The sequence below is a fragment of the Chelonoidis abingdonii genome, chromosome 7 (assembly GCF_003597395.2).
Source record: "Chelonoidis abingdonii isolate Lonesome George chromosome 7, CheloAbing_2.0, whole genome shotgun sequence".
NCBI lineage: Eukaryota > Metazoa > Chordata > Testudines > Testudinidae > Chelonoidis > Chelonoidis abingdonii.
In genome coordinates, this window is record NC_133775.1 from 72,835,216 (window position 1) to 72,852,768 (window position 17,553).

The 17,553-nt window shown below is 45.0% G+C and overlaps 2 protein-coding genes across 7 annotated transcripts in view; both read right to left on the reverse strand.

Moving 5' to 3' along the window:
• LOC116820233 (protocadherin gamma-A4-like) overlaps window positions 1-17,553 on the reverse strand; it is a 393,116-nt gene that overhangs the window by 287,058 nt on the left and 88,505 nt on the right. The window contains exon 1 of one of the 6 annotated variants that reach the window (XM_075068025.1): window positions 8,523-11,117. The exons of the other annotated variants lie outside the window; for them this stretch is intronic. Within the exon in view, the coding sequence (XP_074924126.1) occupies window positions 8,523-10,943 (2,421 nt within the window). The 5' untranslated portion in view covers window positions 10,944-11,117. Of the gene's footprint in view, window positions 1-8,522; window positions 11,118-17,553 lie in introns of those variants that run through there. 6 annotated transcript variants of the gene reach the window in all.
• On the reverse strand, window positions 1,395-5,358 carry LOC142047148 (protocadherin gamma-B1-like). Its single transcript, XM_075068251.1, is given in 3 exon segments — window positions 1,395-1,412; window positions 2,940-3,741; window positions 3,743-5,358. Coding segments are annotated over 3 exon segments (2,436 nt in total).

A 17,553-nucleotide genomic window follows, 5' to 3' on the forward strand; every position in this document is an offset into this window, starting at 1 on the left:
CAGCCCTGCTCCACCGGCCCGAGCGCTGCAAGTCCCGCGGCCCCGCTCCCCAGGTCAGAGCGCCGGCCCGAGGGCTGCGAGTCCCGCGGCCCGCTCCCTGTCAGAGTGCCAGCCCGAGCGGTGCAAGTCCCGCGGCCCTGCTCCCGCGGCAGCAGCGCCGGCCAGAGCACTGCAAGTCCCGGCCCGGCTGTCCTGGCCGGAGCGCGGCAATCCAAAGTGCCGCAGAAGACTCGGAGCTCCACCCGGTGAGTACAAGCCCCATCAATTGGGCCGCACACTTGCTAAAGCCGGCCCTGCCATCCGATCATGGTCAGGATTTATTGATGACTCACGGGATAAATTTTAGAAAGTAGTTCCCCCCTTTTTAATGCTTAAAGATTTTGTACGTTGTGAAGGCTAATTGTTTTTTGTTTGTTTGTTTGTTTGTTTTAATTCTCATGATGTAATACTCAGGGATACTGCTGCTGCTGATGATGATATAACAACCCTTAAATATTTTCTCAGACTCACTGCTTCCGAGATTTTCAAAACAAAAGTATGGCCGATAATGTTTGTCTGTAAAGGTATGATATTGCATTTGTCTTACTAAAACACATGGTGTTTGGTCTCAGGTTATACAGCGATCCAGATTGCTCAGTGTCAATGACCCGCACTTCCAATTATTTACCTTTCCATCAATCTCTCTGTCATCTGCAAATTTTTATCAGCACCTATTTTGTATTTTCTTCCACATCAATGACAAAAATATGGAATAGCACCAGAATGAGATCTGATCCCCGTGAGATTCCAAAATAATCACACAGTCATTGGTGAGTCAAACTTGTAATCTTTTAAAAAAGATGTCAAAGCCATTTAATAACAATTGTTCTCCATGAAAACATATTGATTGATACTAGCAACTGGACCTATAAATGTTATTGATAAAGTCCTGTATCAGGTACTACGACTGTTTTCTCTTGGATTTATGTCAGGCTAACTGGCTAATTTCATGGGTTATTCCCATTTACACTATGGAATATCTATTTCAGTAAGATTTCACAGGGTGATGAGAATCTTTCTTTAGAAAATGCTTAACATAATTAAAAATGTCCTTTTTTATTTTGAAAAACCAATGTGTAAAAACCACATGAGGTTCCCTCCTAGGATTCTTACTATTGATCAGTGATAAAAGTTCTCTTGAACAATTATTAGGTGTTGAAAATGAAAAGCATCTCACAGGACCATGGACAAATTCCTCCAAATATACGTTCTACATAAAATTTCAACATAATCAAATCAATCTATTTTATATTTTTTTAAAAATGTGAAGTAAATTTTGTTACCTCCTGCACACACAGGTGCACACATGCACATGCACGCACGCACACACATACAGAGCCACTACCAGTTTAATCTCATGACACATCAATCACCTTCAGTACATAAGATATCAAAAAGTTAAGTTAAACTTTAATTATAAGCATGCAAATTTGTCTACTTATACAAAAGGGCCCAATTCTGACATGATTTTAAACTCGTGCAGCCCTATTAAAATCTATATGGTGGCCCAGGCGGCCCTGGCTCACCTATCCTTCACTGCATAAGACCACACCACTACCACCAAGATGGCGCAGTGCTTAGATGAAATCAGCCCCTGGACGAAGAATAGCTCGCTTTAAGCTGGAACTGAACAAAACAGAGGTGATGCTGGTGGGAAGTGGAAAGTATTTTGAGGAGTTTGCAGCCACAGTGAAGTCTCCTTTACCTGAAATTTCAGATCTACACTTGGTAAATTCAACCTGTAGTCTAGGTGTACTATTGGATTTCTTGCTGATGCTGAGGTCTTACAAACAACGGCTGTGATTAATGATTTCTTTCATCCACCTGTCTATGAGACTCCATCCCAACCTGGTAATGAAGACCTGGCCTCAGTTATTCATGCCTGTATTACCTCTTGACTGGATTACAGCAATGCAATATATTTTGTCATGAAACCTCCAGCACTTTGAAAATTCCAACTAGTTCAAATGCTGCAGCTCATCTTCTCAACAACATAGGTTACCTGTCCTCTACTGTCTACACTGGCTTCCAATACAATTTCAAATCTTGTTCAAGGTGATGGTCCTTATTGTCCAAGTGATCACCTCCTTGGGCCCAGAACACCAACAAGACTGTAATGCTTTGGGACACAGACCGTGGTCAACCGCTTTGATCTTCTGGCAAAATGGAATTCTGAACAATAAGATTAAAACCATTTGTTTGGGGAAAGAACTCTCTCTGGGAGCAGAGACTGGGGAATGAACTCTCTCAGGAACTAAGGACCATCACAAACATCACCACTTTCTGTTCCAAATGGAAGGCACACTTATTTGACCTTGGCTTCTCTAATCTAGATAGTAGATGTGTAATCACATTGCTTAATGCACTACTGGGAGGAACTCAGACATTATGGTGAAGAGCTAGGTATAAAAACCTACATAGAATAGGACAGACTAGGAACAGAGAAAACTCTCAAGGCAGTATATGCATTGTAGATGCAAGCGTGTATTTGAGTTTTAACTGTTTTCATATATATAAATGTATAATTTTGTTTTATACCTAGATTATTATAAATTTAAGTATACCTATATAATATGTGTGCATGTACATTTTATGTGTATACACACAAATTGACAATATATGCTCATTTTCAAATGCTACAAGGATATCACAATGTATCTCATAATTAAACAAAAAAAAAGCTGATTCACGTTACTTTGACACACTGAAGGAAATTCAGACACTCTACTGAAAAAAAATCTATGTATTAGATCCCCTATCCTAAAGCGATAAAAGTTGATGATACTAGAAATAACTAATCCAAATAACAATATTTTAACTATTAAGAACTCTGATTTCAAGTTAAAAGAAATGGAATTTAAAAGGCCCTTATATACGAGCGAATCTGTACAAAGACTCACCTCTCCAAGTGCTTCGGCTTCAGACTTTGGGTCTCCAGGAGCAGATTTACTGCTCATAGGTAGCATTCCAGAGTTGTCTCTGCAAAGAATGTTCTCTTCTATGAAGTTCTGATCATTGGATTTAAGGAGACTAAACGCCATTTTGCCAGAGTCTGCAGCTAAACATAGATTATAGCTATACGGTAAAGTCCCATCGCAGTAGCTGGGGGGCAATCCGGGACCCTCCTTGGAATAATCAGAACCGAAACATCGCAAAACTGGGGGATTCATCGACCTTCCACATTTCATCACAATGGCCAGTGCAACCGTCAAGAGGAACAAAAATGAGATCAGGGCTAAAGCCAACACCAAGTAAAACTGTAAATCAGACTGAGGTGTCGAGTCACCCGATTGGTCGCTCATTTCCGGAAGAGCCTCTTGGAAGTTCTCGGCAAATACCAGGTTGAGAGTCACTGTGGCTGACAGAGGCGGCTGCCCGTTATCCTTCACCAGGGTGACCAGCCTGTGCTTCACAGCATCTCTGTCCGCAAAGGCGCGGGCTGTCCGGATCTCCCCGGTGTGCAGCCCCATGCTGAACAGCGTCGGTTCCGTGGCCTGGAGCAAATGGTAGGAGAGCCAGGCATTGTGTCCTGAGTCAGCATCCACCGCCACCACCTTCGTCACCAGATAACCTGCCTCGGCCGAGCGAGGGACCATCTCGAACAAGGCGGAGCCATCGGCTCCCACGGAAGGGTACAGGATGCGAGGGGCGTTATCATTCTGATCCAGAATAAACACCCTGACGGTGACAATGCCTGAGAGGCGGGGACCCGCCGTCTATGGGCCTCACTTGCACTTCAAACTCCCGGAATTGCTCGTATCGAAGGACGCCTGGCATAGACCCTCCGGTCTGGAGTTAAATGGAGATGTCAGGAGAAGAGAGGACACCTCCTGGAGGTTGCTGCCAGGATGAGTAAGTGACTCGGCATTCTGGTCCAGATCCCGGTCTGAGGCTTCTACACTGAAATAGAGATCCTGAGGGATTGATCTCCCGGCACATAGCGGTGTAGGAAGGTTTCGAAAAGAGAGGGGCGTTGTCATTGATATCCGAGATCTGCAACAGGATGGTTTTCTGGGTGGAGAGCGGGGGAGAGCCTTTGTCTGTGGCTGTGATTGTGATATTGTACTCCGGGGTCCTTTCCCTGTCCAGGGGGCTGTCTGTGAGAATTTTGTGATAATTATTAGAGGACGACACTATTTTAAAAGGCAAGTTGTGTTGAAGATGACAGGTGACGTCTCCATTTTCACCGGCATCTCGGTCATAGACTTTGATCAGAGCTATCACTGTCCCGGGCACTGACTCTTCGGAGATAGGACTGGACATGGATGTTAGAGTCACTTCTGGGGCGTTGTCGTTCTCATCAAGAATTTCTATTTGAACTTTGCAGTGAGCAGATTGTCCTCCCCCATCTCTGGCCTCTACACGTATTGTGTATGTATTTGTTTTTTCAAAATCCAGAATCCCCATATTTGTAATTCTTCCATTCACAGGATCTAAATGAAATAATTTATGAGCATTTTCTTTAATGTTGCTAAAAATGTATATTATTTGGCCATTTAACCCTTCATCCTGATCCGTGGCTTTCACCTGAACCACTAAGGAGCCATTTGGTAGATTTTCGCTCAGGCTTACTTTGTAGATCTCTTCAGTAAATTCGGGGCGATTGTCATTGGCGTCAAAGACATTAATGCTAATCTGAACTGTCCCAGTTCTGACTGGATCTCCCCCATCCACGGCCGTCAGGATCAAGTGATGAGAGTTTTGCTTTTCGCGATCCAAAGGTTTTTCCAAAATTAACTCCGCATATTTGTTTTCATCTGGACTCTCGTTTACTGACAGGATAAAATGCGGGTTCTTGCTGAGTTGGTAACTCTTCAGTGAATTGACCCCAACGTCTGGATCTTGCGCAGATTCTAGTGGAAACCGCGCACCAGGCAGAGCGGATTCAATAACTGCTAAATCAATGTTGTTTGTCTTGAACCGCGGGGCGTTATCATTAACGTCCTGGATTGCTACATTCACATGGAAAACATGCAAAGGATTTTCCACCACCGTTTCGAGTGTCAGGACACAAAGGGGAGTCTCCCCGCATATCTCCTCCCGGTCTATCCTGCCATTCACATACAGGTTGCCATTTTCCCCATTCACACTGAAGTATTGCTTTTCCGAACTGACACGGAGCTTTCGCTGCGGAAGCTCTCGGATACTCAATCCCAAATCGTTGGCGAGCTTCCCCACAAGGGAACCTTTGGCCATTTCCTCCAGAATCGAATAACGAATCTGCTCCGAGACCGCCCGGCAGAACAAAGACAATAAGAAAGGAAACAACAATACCTGCTGTCTGACTGCCCGGCCGCTCGGTCTGTGCCTGGTTTCCATCCCGTGCATTTTCATGAACGCTCTCTTCTTTATTCTGTACAAAAAGCGCTTATAAGTCAGCTATATGGTAAATATCCCAGGTAATGAAGAGAAAATGAATTCAATTGCACAGGCTAATTGAACATCAGAGTCCAGAGGGAGGCTTTCTCTGAGCAGCGAGGCTGTGTGCGCGTTTCTCGGGTCGTTTTCTCTGCGATCTGCACTGTGTGATAGAAATCAGGCTGCAGTCGGCTGTAATGGATCTCAGGTTGTACCTCAGCACCGCGTTGGCCAACAGCGGCACTCTGAGCTCAGCCGGAGAATTGCAGCACACAAAGCTAATGAAAGCACCGATAGAGATATAGACACAAGGAAAGGTATTCTAATACATTTAATATAAATATTTTACAATTATTCTCGATCCAGTCTGTTCTAGCCTTAATTAGATTTTAAAAGGTTCCTCCAAACAGCCACGGAGATATCTATAGTTTACAGTAGCACTTTCTTTATCCTTTATCAAAGTTGATTGCTTCAAAATAAAGTGTAATGGAATTTTTATTATTGTATTTTCCTCCTAAGAGCCAGAGCTCTGATGGAAGACATGGGGATTCTGTTTATGCTTTAATTCTGGTACCGCTTTGAAAATAAAATACTTATTCTTAGATCTTGTGCAATTTGTATATTCTGCAGAGGGAAGATGGGTTTTGCATTCATTATTTCAAGAAATAGGGTTGAGCTTGTGACCTGGTGTGCCTAGGGTAGCCCTCACTGAAAATGCTAAGGTCAGGGCAGGCTGCAAAAGGGAGATCAGATACTCCCAAAACTGGTGGGCAACACTGAAGTTAAATTCTCCAACAAGTCACAAACCATGTTTCTGATCCTCCACACTGGTTATCGAGAAACTAAAAAGAGAAACCGCACGCCCCCCTTTATTGAATTTAAGTTCCCTGGCTCCCAATCAGCACACAGATCCAGTACAGTGAGAAGTTATTTACAAACACTATACAAAATGTTCTTCTGACCCCAAAGGGCCAGCCACCTTACCAGGTCAATATTATTTCGGATCTTACCCAAAATATCACACTGCCAACCAATCTTTTAGTGTCTAAAACTAAAGGTTTATTATAAAGAAAAAATAAAGAACAAGAAGAGAGTTGTTAAATGATGAAGCACCCAGATACATACAGAGACTTCAAAGTCCATATATCAGATTCTTAGTATTAGTGAGTTTTCTGGCTTGAAAGTCCCTCTGGAATACATCCACAGCTTGGATGGGTCATTCAGTCTTTTGTTCAGAGCTTTATTTGTAGAAAAAGTTACTCCAGAAGTAAGAAACAGGAATGAAGACAAAATGAAGATGCAGCTGCCTTTCATAGTCTTTTGCCATGTGGCTAGTACTTCCTTTGTCCCAAGCACAAGCTTCACAGCACATGGCATGGACAAGCTCTAGAGTTCTCAGTCCACAGGCATGCCCTACATGTCTTGCTGACTCATAAGGTGTAGCCCCTACCTTCTCTCAATGGGTTCATTGTATAGCTGATGTCCCTTGATGGGCTACCAAGCAGGCTTAGTGCTGATGCCATTTTATCTGGGGACGTCACCCAGAAACAAAGCACAAGTTTTGAAATACAGATATATCATACATATCTATAACACAATACAAAGGTGATACAAACATATAAACAAGAACATCCTACCTGGCAAATCATAACATTTTCACAGACACCTTACATGGCCTATCTGGTTAGATTCCTTGCAGTTTTATAATATTGATATACATATAATAAAGCGTCTCTCATATTCCATACAGTGTCACAGTGCTTTCCCTTACCTCTCCAGAATGAGTTGCCTAACTGTGAGTCAGTTGTTACAAAACTCTGCCCCTTTCCTCCATTTTGGACCCTGACTTTTTTGTGTGTGGAGATAATGTCACAATTACTGGTTAATTTTATTGTTATAAATAACCATAGCCAGAGTGAGTGAAACTGAAACGGATCCTCTAACTTAGGTTTATCCTACAGAAAGCCTTGAAAGTGAGTACAAGTACTATGAATTTGATTTTCCATTGAATAGGTATCCAGTATGTCATTGGGATGATGGGTTCAGGTTGATCTGAGTTGCTTAAACATGTTAGAATATCTGTGTTAACTAGTCTTATCTTTTTTAAATGGCACATTGTTCTTAAATATAGAGAATTGCAGCAGTTGACACTGGAGCTTACAAATGCATGCATCCCTGTGGCTAAGTCTTGGAACTATCTGTTGGATGCTGCAGTCGGGCTAGTCATAGGTGGCAAGAAAGTATTTTTAGCGTCCACAGCTATTTGGAAACCTTCTAGACGTATTGAGAAGTCTTGCAGAGCGTTGAGACTACACAGTGTCTTTACAATCGTAAGGCAGGGCGTGAAGCATTGATGCTAACCAAGCCTTTCCCTACTACCAATATTTTCATTCTGGCCAGATGTAACATCACTTAACATAAATGAGCCAAATTATGAGAAAACGGGTGTCATCGTTTATGTCCTTAAACAAAACTGAACGTCTGGGCACGAAATTAAATAAATAATGTAAAATAAATTTAACTGTCCTAAGTAATTTCTTATTCAAAAATATTTTTCAAAGTTGGCTTTAAAGATATTTTCCCTCTTCCATTATAATTTTGTACTAAAAAGAGAAATTTACCTTACACAGAATATACAAACTTTACTAGATCGAAGGATATTTTATTTTATTCTCACAAACACTGTAATACAAAACTTAAAAACCTGAACACGTTCCCTATGGAAGCCTTTCTTAAGGAAAATATTCGGTGTTAGAAATATTGAGATTCCTAAGCAGTTCTGGCGAATTCTTGGTAAAAACCCATTCTAGAAAGGTATAATAATTTATTTTTCTTCGGCTCATGGCCTAATAAATTCGGTTTAAAAAATGCGAACTAGAGTTTGTTAGACTTGAATAACAACAACAAATATTTTCATTTCCTTTTAATGCATGAGTGTAGACGATCTGATTCTAATCCTGCCTTCTCCCACTGTTTACGAGATTCTGAACCAAGGTCGTAGGAAGAGAGACAAGCAGGGGTTCCCCGAATGTTTGTTCTGCACAAGAGCTGCTTCCAGTATCCACTGAATAAAACTATATAATTACACGTCAAAACATTTTAAAAAGGAGCTAAAGAAAACTTACCTGACCAAACGCATCATTCCCGTCATTATTCTTCGAGTTTTCTGCAATTAAGAGACCTTCCTTTTTCTCATTAATCGGCCCATTAGTGAGGGTATTTGAATAGTTTAATTCCGACTGGATACACTGGCTCTTTCTGGAGTCCGTGGTTAGAGAAACCTCATGTGAGTAGGAGTGAAGAAAAGCTCTGACTCCATCGAGCCCCACAAACTGCGAGACTGGAACTCCACTGAAAGTCACACTCGAGGAGTCAAACAGCTGCGACTTTCTCCACCAGCGGAGCCTCAGCGTCACTAACACTATGAGAAAGGTCAAGAACAAGCAGGAAACGGAAGCCACAGCGATCACCAAATACAAGGTGAGGCTGGACTGAGGGTCTGCAGGAACTGAGAGGCTGCTTAAATCGGAGAGGATTTCGGGGATGCTGTCAGCCACCACCACCGTGACAGTGGCCGTGGCAGAGAGAGGGGGCTGCCCGTTGTCCTTCACTAAAACCACCAGACTTTGCTTGAGCGCATCTTTGTCGAGAAAGGAGCGCGCCGTCCTGATCTCGCCGCTTTGGAGTCCCACAGAGAATAGTCCCGGCTCTGTAGCCTTCAGCAGCTGGTAGAAGAGCCAGGCGTTCTGCCCGGAGTCTGCATCCACCGCCACCACCTTAGTGACCAGGTAACCCGGCTCGGAGGAGCGAGGGGCCAACTCCACTCCCGTGGAGCCATCGGTGGGAAAGGAGGGGTGTAAGATGTGCGGGCTGTTGTCATTCTGATCCAGTATAAAGAGAGTGACCGAGACATTACTGCTGAGAGGCGGGGAACCCCCATCCTGAGCCTGGACTTGGAACCGAATCTCCCGGAACTGTTCGTAATCGAAGGAGCACAGAGCGTAGACAACCCCAGTCTCAGAGTTAATGGAGATGGAGGAGGACAAGGGGACTTCGCTTCTGTCTTCTTCAGTAATGGAGTAAGTGACTCGGGCATTTTCCTTCCAGTCAGGATCATTCGCTTTCAGGGAATAAAGGGAAGCTCCTCTGGGATTGTTCTCTGTGATGTACAAAGTGTAGGATGTTTGGTTGAACACAGGAGCGTTGTCGTTTATGTCTGAAAGCTGTACTAAAATTGTTGCTGTTGAGGATAAAGGAGGGGTCCCTCGGTCTGCGGCAGTGACAGTTACACTGTAATCCAAGACCTGCTCCCTGTCTAGGGGTCTGTCAGTCACCAAACTGTAATAATTATCGAATGATTTCTGTAACCAAAATGGGATGTTTCTGGGGATGGAGCACGTGACCTCTCCATTCTCTCCTGAATCTCGATCATGTAAATTTATTAGAGCGATCACAGTCCCTGGAGGGCTGTCTTCACTCACCGATTTGATTGCAGACGTGACTGTAATTTCAGGAGCATTATCATTGACATCAATAACAGCTATTAGAACTTTAGATCTTGCCGAGAGGTCTCCAACGTCCTTTGCTTGAACCTCCATTTCATGTAATGCAGCTTCCTCATAGTCCAGGTTTCCCACAGTTGATATTTCTCCCGTTTTAGAATCCACCTGGAATATCTGAGACGCTTTGTCTTTCATCTTCCGGAGTGAATATGTGATCTCCGAATTTATCGCTTCGTCGAGATCTGTGGCGTTTACTGTCAGCAGCAGAGACCCGACGGGCACATTTTCCAAAACACTCACTTTATAGACAGGCTGACTGAAAACTGGTGCATTGTCATTTGCGTCAAGGATAATAACGCGGATCTGCGCAGAGCCGGACCTGACTGGATCTCCGCCGTCAGTGGCTATGAGGATTAGATCGTGAACAGCTTGTTCTTCCCGGTCTAGAGACTTTTCCAGCACCAGTTCGGCATATTTGTCCCCGTCAGCTCCCGTTTGCACATCCAGAGAGAAGTGTTTGTTACTGCTGAGGTAATAGCCCTGCACAGAATTGGTTCCCACATCTGGATCCTGCGCCCCCTCAAGAGAATATCGGGTTCCCACAGCGGCTAACTCACTGATTCTAAATTCCAATTCATCTTCCTGGAAGCGGGGCGCATTGTCATTAATATCTGTGATTTCAACTTCAACTCCGAAAACCTTCATTTTGTCCTCTACTATAATTTCAAAATTTAATAGACACGTTTCTAGCTGGCCACAGAGTTGCTCTCTGTCTACTCTTTCCGTAGGGTATAAATGGCCACTTTTAATATTCAAAGTAAAATACTGAGTCCTACCTCTGCCAACAATGCGGACTCCGCGATCTGAGAGGTCCTTTATATCCAGTCCCAGATCCTTTGCAATATTCCCCACAATGGAGCCTTTCTGCATTTCCTCAGGAATCGAATAGCGAATCTGCCCAGAAATTGCCTCCCAAACATTAACCAATATGAGGCAGAACAGGACTTGTCCTTTGTTTCCCAGCAGCATGTGTGTATTCGCCATTTCCAGCTTTCTAAAGAGACATCTGAGATGGAACCAGCACACAGAGTTCGGAGACAGGCTTTCTTCTGTTGGCTTTATAATCCAAGCCGAGTGCAGAGGATTTATTCAGCGATGCTGCCGCTTGAAGATGATTTGATCTCTGTTCTGTTCTGTAAAACGCTGGTCAGTCTGCTCCATTTCTCATTGCATCTCTCTCCCCGAGTGGTGAACAGCGGCGCTCAGAGTCTCAACTAATAATTACAACTGCTCAGATAAATAGAGCGAGATCTGTTTTTCTGTGTGCCAACTTACTTTTTCAGCCCTGTATATAATCGTGATGTCATAATTAAGGTATATTTTAAAACTAAACACATAAAGCAAAACTATATAGTTTTTGAAGTAATTATCAAAACACAGGATGGTTTTCTGGGTGGACATGAAGATGTCTTTGTCTCTGGCTATAACTGTAATAACTCTGGTGTCCTTTCTCTGTCCTTAGCGTTCTCCGTGACCAGCTCATAATAACTATTAGGAAAGGATATTACCTGAAACAGAGATTTACCCTTTATATGACATTTGACCTCGCCATTTTCTCCTGCATCTCAGACAGATACACAGATCAGAGCTATCACTGTCCAAGGGAGACAGTCTTCGAGAATTGGGCTGGACACTGATACAGATGTCAGCTGGGGGACATTGTCCTTCCGATCAACAATATCCACTTCTACCTTGCTGTAGGCAGCTATTTCCCTCCATCTTTGGTTTTCACTTAGAAGATGTATTTATCTGCTCTTCAAAGTCCAAAATTCATTAAGTTGTGATTTTACCGTTTTCGGGATCCCGAGTAAACATTTGCAGACCATTTTCTGGTACGATGCTGAATGTATGTATGAATGTGAATTGTGCGTTGAGACCTTCCTCATTATTCCTGGTTTTCACCTGCAGTACAAAGAATTATTTTGATAGATTTTCTCTCAGGCTGACATTGTAGATCTGTTCAGTGAATGCAGGGGGATTCTCATTGGCGTCAAATTAATCCTAATTTGACCGGTCCAGGTTCTGACTGCATCTCTCACTTCCACAGCCGTCAGGATCAAGTGACGAGTTACTTGCCATTCCCCATCCAGTGGGGTTTGGCTACACTTGCAGCTGTACAGCACCGGGAGTGAAAGCTGTCTTCATACAGCTGTGTAGTGAAAGCACTGCAGTGTGGCCACATTTGCAGCATTTGCAGTAGTGTTGGGAGTGGTGCATTATGGGCAGCTTTCCCAGCATTCAAGTGGCTGCAACCTGCTTTTCAAAAGACGGGGGTGGGGTGGAGTGTGACAGGGATCATGGGGGAGACAGAGAGAGTGGATTTTTGGAGCTGACACTGTCAGCTCCCTGCCTTGCAAGTTCTAAGGACTTGAAGATACACAGCACGAACCTTCAATCATTTCAAAAGTTTTGACTCCTTCCCCCACCCTTCTCTCATGCACTAAATGCAAATAGCCTTCAGACCAGATAACCAGCTGTTCCAAAACGAACCCCTACCCACCCTCCAGGCTGCTTCTCTCCTCAAGCAAACACTAGCTGTGGACATTCATCCCCCTGCCTGCCTCATTCACTGCAAACAGTAGCTGTGTTTGTTTTTTAGATAAGCAGCTCCTGGAGCCCTGAGTTCACAATAACACAAAGAGAGGCATCACAACAAAACAAAGAGTGTTATCTTTACTTAAAAAGCATTATGGGAAGGTTCTGGAGGTCAGTTACAGTATAGTAAGATTAATCACTGTTTACACTGGCACCCCAGAGCTGCAAGAGCAGCGCTGTTCTCTTTATTTCTCTCATTGAGGTGGAGTACATGCAGCGCTGTAGCCAGGGAGATACAGCGCTGTATGTGCCTTGCCAGTGTGGACGGGGAGTAAGTTACAGCGCTGTAAAGCCACCACTAGCGCTGTAACTCTCAAGTGCAGCCAAGCCCCAAAGTTTTCAACTACAGTTTCCAGTTTTATTTGACAGACTGGAGATTTCCTTCATGTTCCCTCCTGGTCTATTCTGTCATTTACATACAAGTTTCCTTTTCTACACTGATAACGAAGTATTGCTTTTTAGCCATAGCAAGAACACAGAGCTTTCTCTGAGGCAGCTCTCTGACATTCAGTCTCAAATACTTGTCGAGATTCCCCACAAGGAACCTTTTGCCAGTTCTTCAGGAATTGAATCTGCTCAGAGAGCACTCAGCAAAGCAAAGAGAATAAAGTATTGGGAAAACAGTACTTGCGGTCTGAGTCCCCAGCCTGGGCCTGTCCCACTGTGTTTGAGTCCCATCCCTTTTGCTTTTATTTTAGCTGAGGCCTGGTCTACACTGCAGAGTTGGGTCGAAGGAAGCCGCCTTAAGTTGACCTGTTACTGTATGTGTCTGCACTACCCGGTCCTTTACGCCGACCTAAGTCACCTCTAATGTCGACTTCTGTAATCCACCTCTGCAAGAGGCATAGCACTTAATTTGATTTTCATGGGTGGACTGTAAGGTAGTGCCGATGCAGCACTGTGTAATTCAACTTAATTGGCCTCCAAGTGGTGTCCCACAATGCTCATCTGTGACCACTCTGGAGATCATTCTCAACTCTGCTGCAGTGTAGCCAGGTACAAAGAAAACAGCCCTCCCCTGCTAAATCCCTGGGGATTTTTGATTTCCCATTTCCTGTTTGATCAGCACTGGGAGCATGCCAGCTAGAGCACAGCTGATCAAGGAGACTACATGCCCCAAATGCGCTCCAGCCTGGTCTGCACAGGATGCACTAGATCTCATTGCTGTGTGAGGAGAAAAGTCTGTACAGGTAGAGCTCTGATCCAGGAGAAGAAATGCTGACATCTATGCAAAGATCACTTGTCGAATGGGGGAGAAGGGCTACACAAGGGACACACAGTAGTGCCATATGAAAATTAAAAAACATTGCCAAGTGTACCAGAAAGCAAGGAAGGCAAACAGTTGTTCTGGTGCTGAACCCTACACATGCCGGTTCTACAATGAGCTGCATCCGATTCTCTGGGGTGACCTTACCAGTGTCCCCCAAGCAATGTGGACATCTCACAGGTTTGTGAGTCTAGGGACAACAAGGAGGATGATATGGGGGAGGAGAGGAGGAGGAGAATGGAAAACAGGAGAGTGGTGAATCCATTCTCCCCGAGAACCAGGAAATATTTTTAACCCTGGAGCCCTGTGGGGTGCAGGATATCATAGTGGCTGACTGTGATGCTGGGGAAGGCACCTCTAGTGAGTATACAGTTACAGTTAAAATTCAGTTAAACTTTAGCAGGCACGCATATTCGGTGATATTGCATGTTTATTGTGAAGAAAAAGTAAGGTGCTATGGTTCTCTGCTTACAAGAGGCTGCTCCACCTATGCAGATGGTGGCCCCTGGAAAAGAATGTTTATGTGGACTGGGATAGTCCAGGAATCCTCCATGGATATCTCTAGGAAACTTTCATGGAGGTACTCTGCAGTCCTTTGCAGAAGGTTTCTGGGCAGGGCAGTCTTATTTCCTTCACCATGGTAGGACACTTTCCCACGCAACTCCTGAATTAATTCTGTTGTCATCATCATATTTTTTTTATAAAAACAGCCTTGCTATGGAAACATTTTATTCATGTACAATGGCTCCTTTATTTTCCCCAAAACCGACAGCTGGAAATGTGTCCTTCAGCATGTCATCAACACCTGAAAGCAGACTTTTGCTGATTAGAAGGAGAAAGAGAACATGGGAAGACATATTCACTGAGATAATAAATGCCTTCAGGACAGCTGACACAGAGGCATTTGTGAAATCCTCAGACAGTGGAGGATTTCACTGTCTGAGAAGTTAGACATGGACATGGATAGCAGAAAAGCCTCCCATGACCAAGAGTGTGCAGCACAGGATGCAATGCTTCAGATTATGAGGACCAAGCAGACATGTTGAGGGTTCTGGTTGAACTGCAGGAACAGAAGCAGGAGGGTAGAGTTCCTCTGAAGATCCTGGTGGACAGCCAGCCAGCATTGCCTGGTGCAGAATCTCCCTCCCCCGATAGTTTCATGAGGTGTGGATGAAAAGTCCATTATCCCTTTCACTTAACCCGGGGGGAGGGTATAAGGAACAGAAGGCTCTCATTCACAGACCTTTGATGGTCTAGAATGTGGAGTTATGTTAACACAGCTAAAAATGTTTCTCCCGTTCTAACTTTACAACCCCCTTTCCCCAAGGTTATCTTTTTTTTCTGTTCTCCCTCTTTATTTATGTTTGTTAAATAAAGTAAATGGATTGGAGAAATAAATGTTATTTACTGAATAGAAGCAGTGAGCTTGGGCAGAGGGTTGGGTTTAGAGGGACAGTGATACAAGCCAGATGAAGGTTTGGGAAAGCACAGTGCAGACAAGCAGCTCACGTTACTGTCACTCATTACTGAAATGGCTTTTCAAAGCCTAGGAGATAGGTAGCACCCCTTGCTGTGCTCTTCTTATTGCCCTGGTGTCTGGCTGCTCAAAAATGGCTGTCCTGTGATCTGTCTCAACTGCCTACACCTGCAGAAAATTTCTTCCCTTTTTTCACAGATATAATGGAGCACACACCAGGCAGCTATAACCACGGGGATGTTCTCTTCACTAAGGTCCCACCCAGGGCCGGCTCCAAGCACCAGCTAAAGAAGCAGACGGCTGGGGTGGCCAATACCAAGGGGCAGCCCTCCAGCTGCTATTGGGATGGCACGTCTGGGTCTTTGGCCGCACTTCGGCAGCGAGTCCCTGTGACAAAGTGGGGGGTTTTCTGTGTTTTCCAGTGGTTTGCATGCACAGGGGTGGACTCAGTGTCCCCGAGTGTTACTGGTTTAACGAGGTGAGGGGAGAGGGAGCTTGTTGTTACAGAGGACCAGAGAGGGACTCAGGACCCCGGCTGATGGCCTGGAGGATGGAGACCCCAGCAACTGGTGACCTGGTGACCCGGAGACCCAGCTCAGGAGACACAGCTAGTTCTGGCCAGTGTGATTAACGCTCCTCATGGTAGTTGATGAGCGGAGGGACCCCGGTGACCTGACCAGCCGGTCAGCCAGAGGAGGGCTGAGAGGAGAGGAGACCCAGGCCTTCCTGTTCGACTCTGTATACCTGGAGAGAAACAATGGACAGAGGTTGGGCTTGGTACAGGGATATCGGGGTCCAGCTGGGAAGCAGGGGGGCTTATGGGCTGGAGAGAGGGAAGCAGGGCAGAGCTCACCTGGATGCAGGGAGACTTGGATGTGCTGTTTATGTGAGAGGCCAGGTCTGAGGCCCTGAGAGTTTCCTGTGCTGTGTTCAACTCTCAATAAACCCTCCTGTTTTATGCTGGCTGAGAGTCACTCTGGTCTAGAGAACAGGGTTGCATCAACCCCTTCGGGGGTGAGGAGGCCCCGGGGGTCCAGAGCGTGTGGACTCCCTGAGGGGGCCCACGGCAAGAAACAAGTGTGCTTAGGCTCAGAGAGATGTGGCTCCAGGAGGTGGAGAGGCCTGACCCCGAGAGAGAGTGGACCCCTGAGAAGGGCTGTCTCACTGAAAGGGGCACCCCCCACGGACTGCATGGGGCCACGAGTGGGCACAATCTGTGAGTCTGTGACAGTCCCTCAGTCCCTCTCAGAGCAAAGGACCCACCACTGAATTGCCGTCGAAGAGTGGAGAGGCACAATCCCACTGCCCCATTTTTTTTTTCTGCTTGGGGTGGCAGAAAACCTGGAGCCAGCCCTGGTCTCACCCTGTTAGTAAACTTCTCCAGCACCCTTTTAAATGACCAAAGGCATATTCAACCACCATTCTTCACTTGTTGAGCCTATAGTTGAATGGGTCCTTACTGCTGTCCAGACGGCTGGTGTATGGCTTCATGAGCCCTGGGAGCAAAGGGTAGGTTGGATCTCCTAGGATAACTATAGGCATCTAAACATCATCAATGTTCATTTTGTGGTCTGGAAAGAAAGTCCTGGATTGCATCTTTTTTAACAGACCCAAGTTCCTAAAGATGTGCATGTCATGAACCTTTCCCAGTCATCCTACGCTGATGACGGTGAAACGCCTCCTGTGATTCACCAGCACTTGCAACACCATTGAAAATATCCCTTTTGGTTTATGTACTCTTTGGAAAGGTGGTCTGGTGCCAAGATGGGGATATGTGTGCCATCTATTGCCCCACCACAATTATGGAACCCCATTGTGGCAAAACCATTCACTATGTCCTGCACTTTTCCCAGCCTCACTACCCTTCATAGCAGAAGTTAATTAATGGCTCTATACGCTTGGGACACAGCAGCTTCCATGGTCGATTTACTGACTCCAAATTGATTCCACAATGATTGGTAACTGACTGACATTGCAAGCTTCCAAAGAGGGATCCCCACTCGCTTCTCCACTGTCAAAGCAGCTCTCATTTTTGTGTTGCTGAACTGCAGGGCAAGGGAAAGCTCTGCACAAAGTTCCTGGAGGGTGGCTTTCCACATCTGAAAGTTCTGCAGCCACTGCTTGTCATCCTATACCTGCAAAATGATGCGGTCCCAGTCCCACCAGTCATGGGACCAGAAATGGCACTCAGTAGAGTGCAGCTGCTCTGTGACTGCCAGCAGCAACTATGAATTGGTTTTTTTTCAATGGCTTGC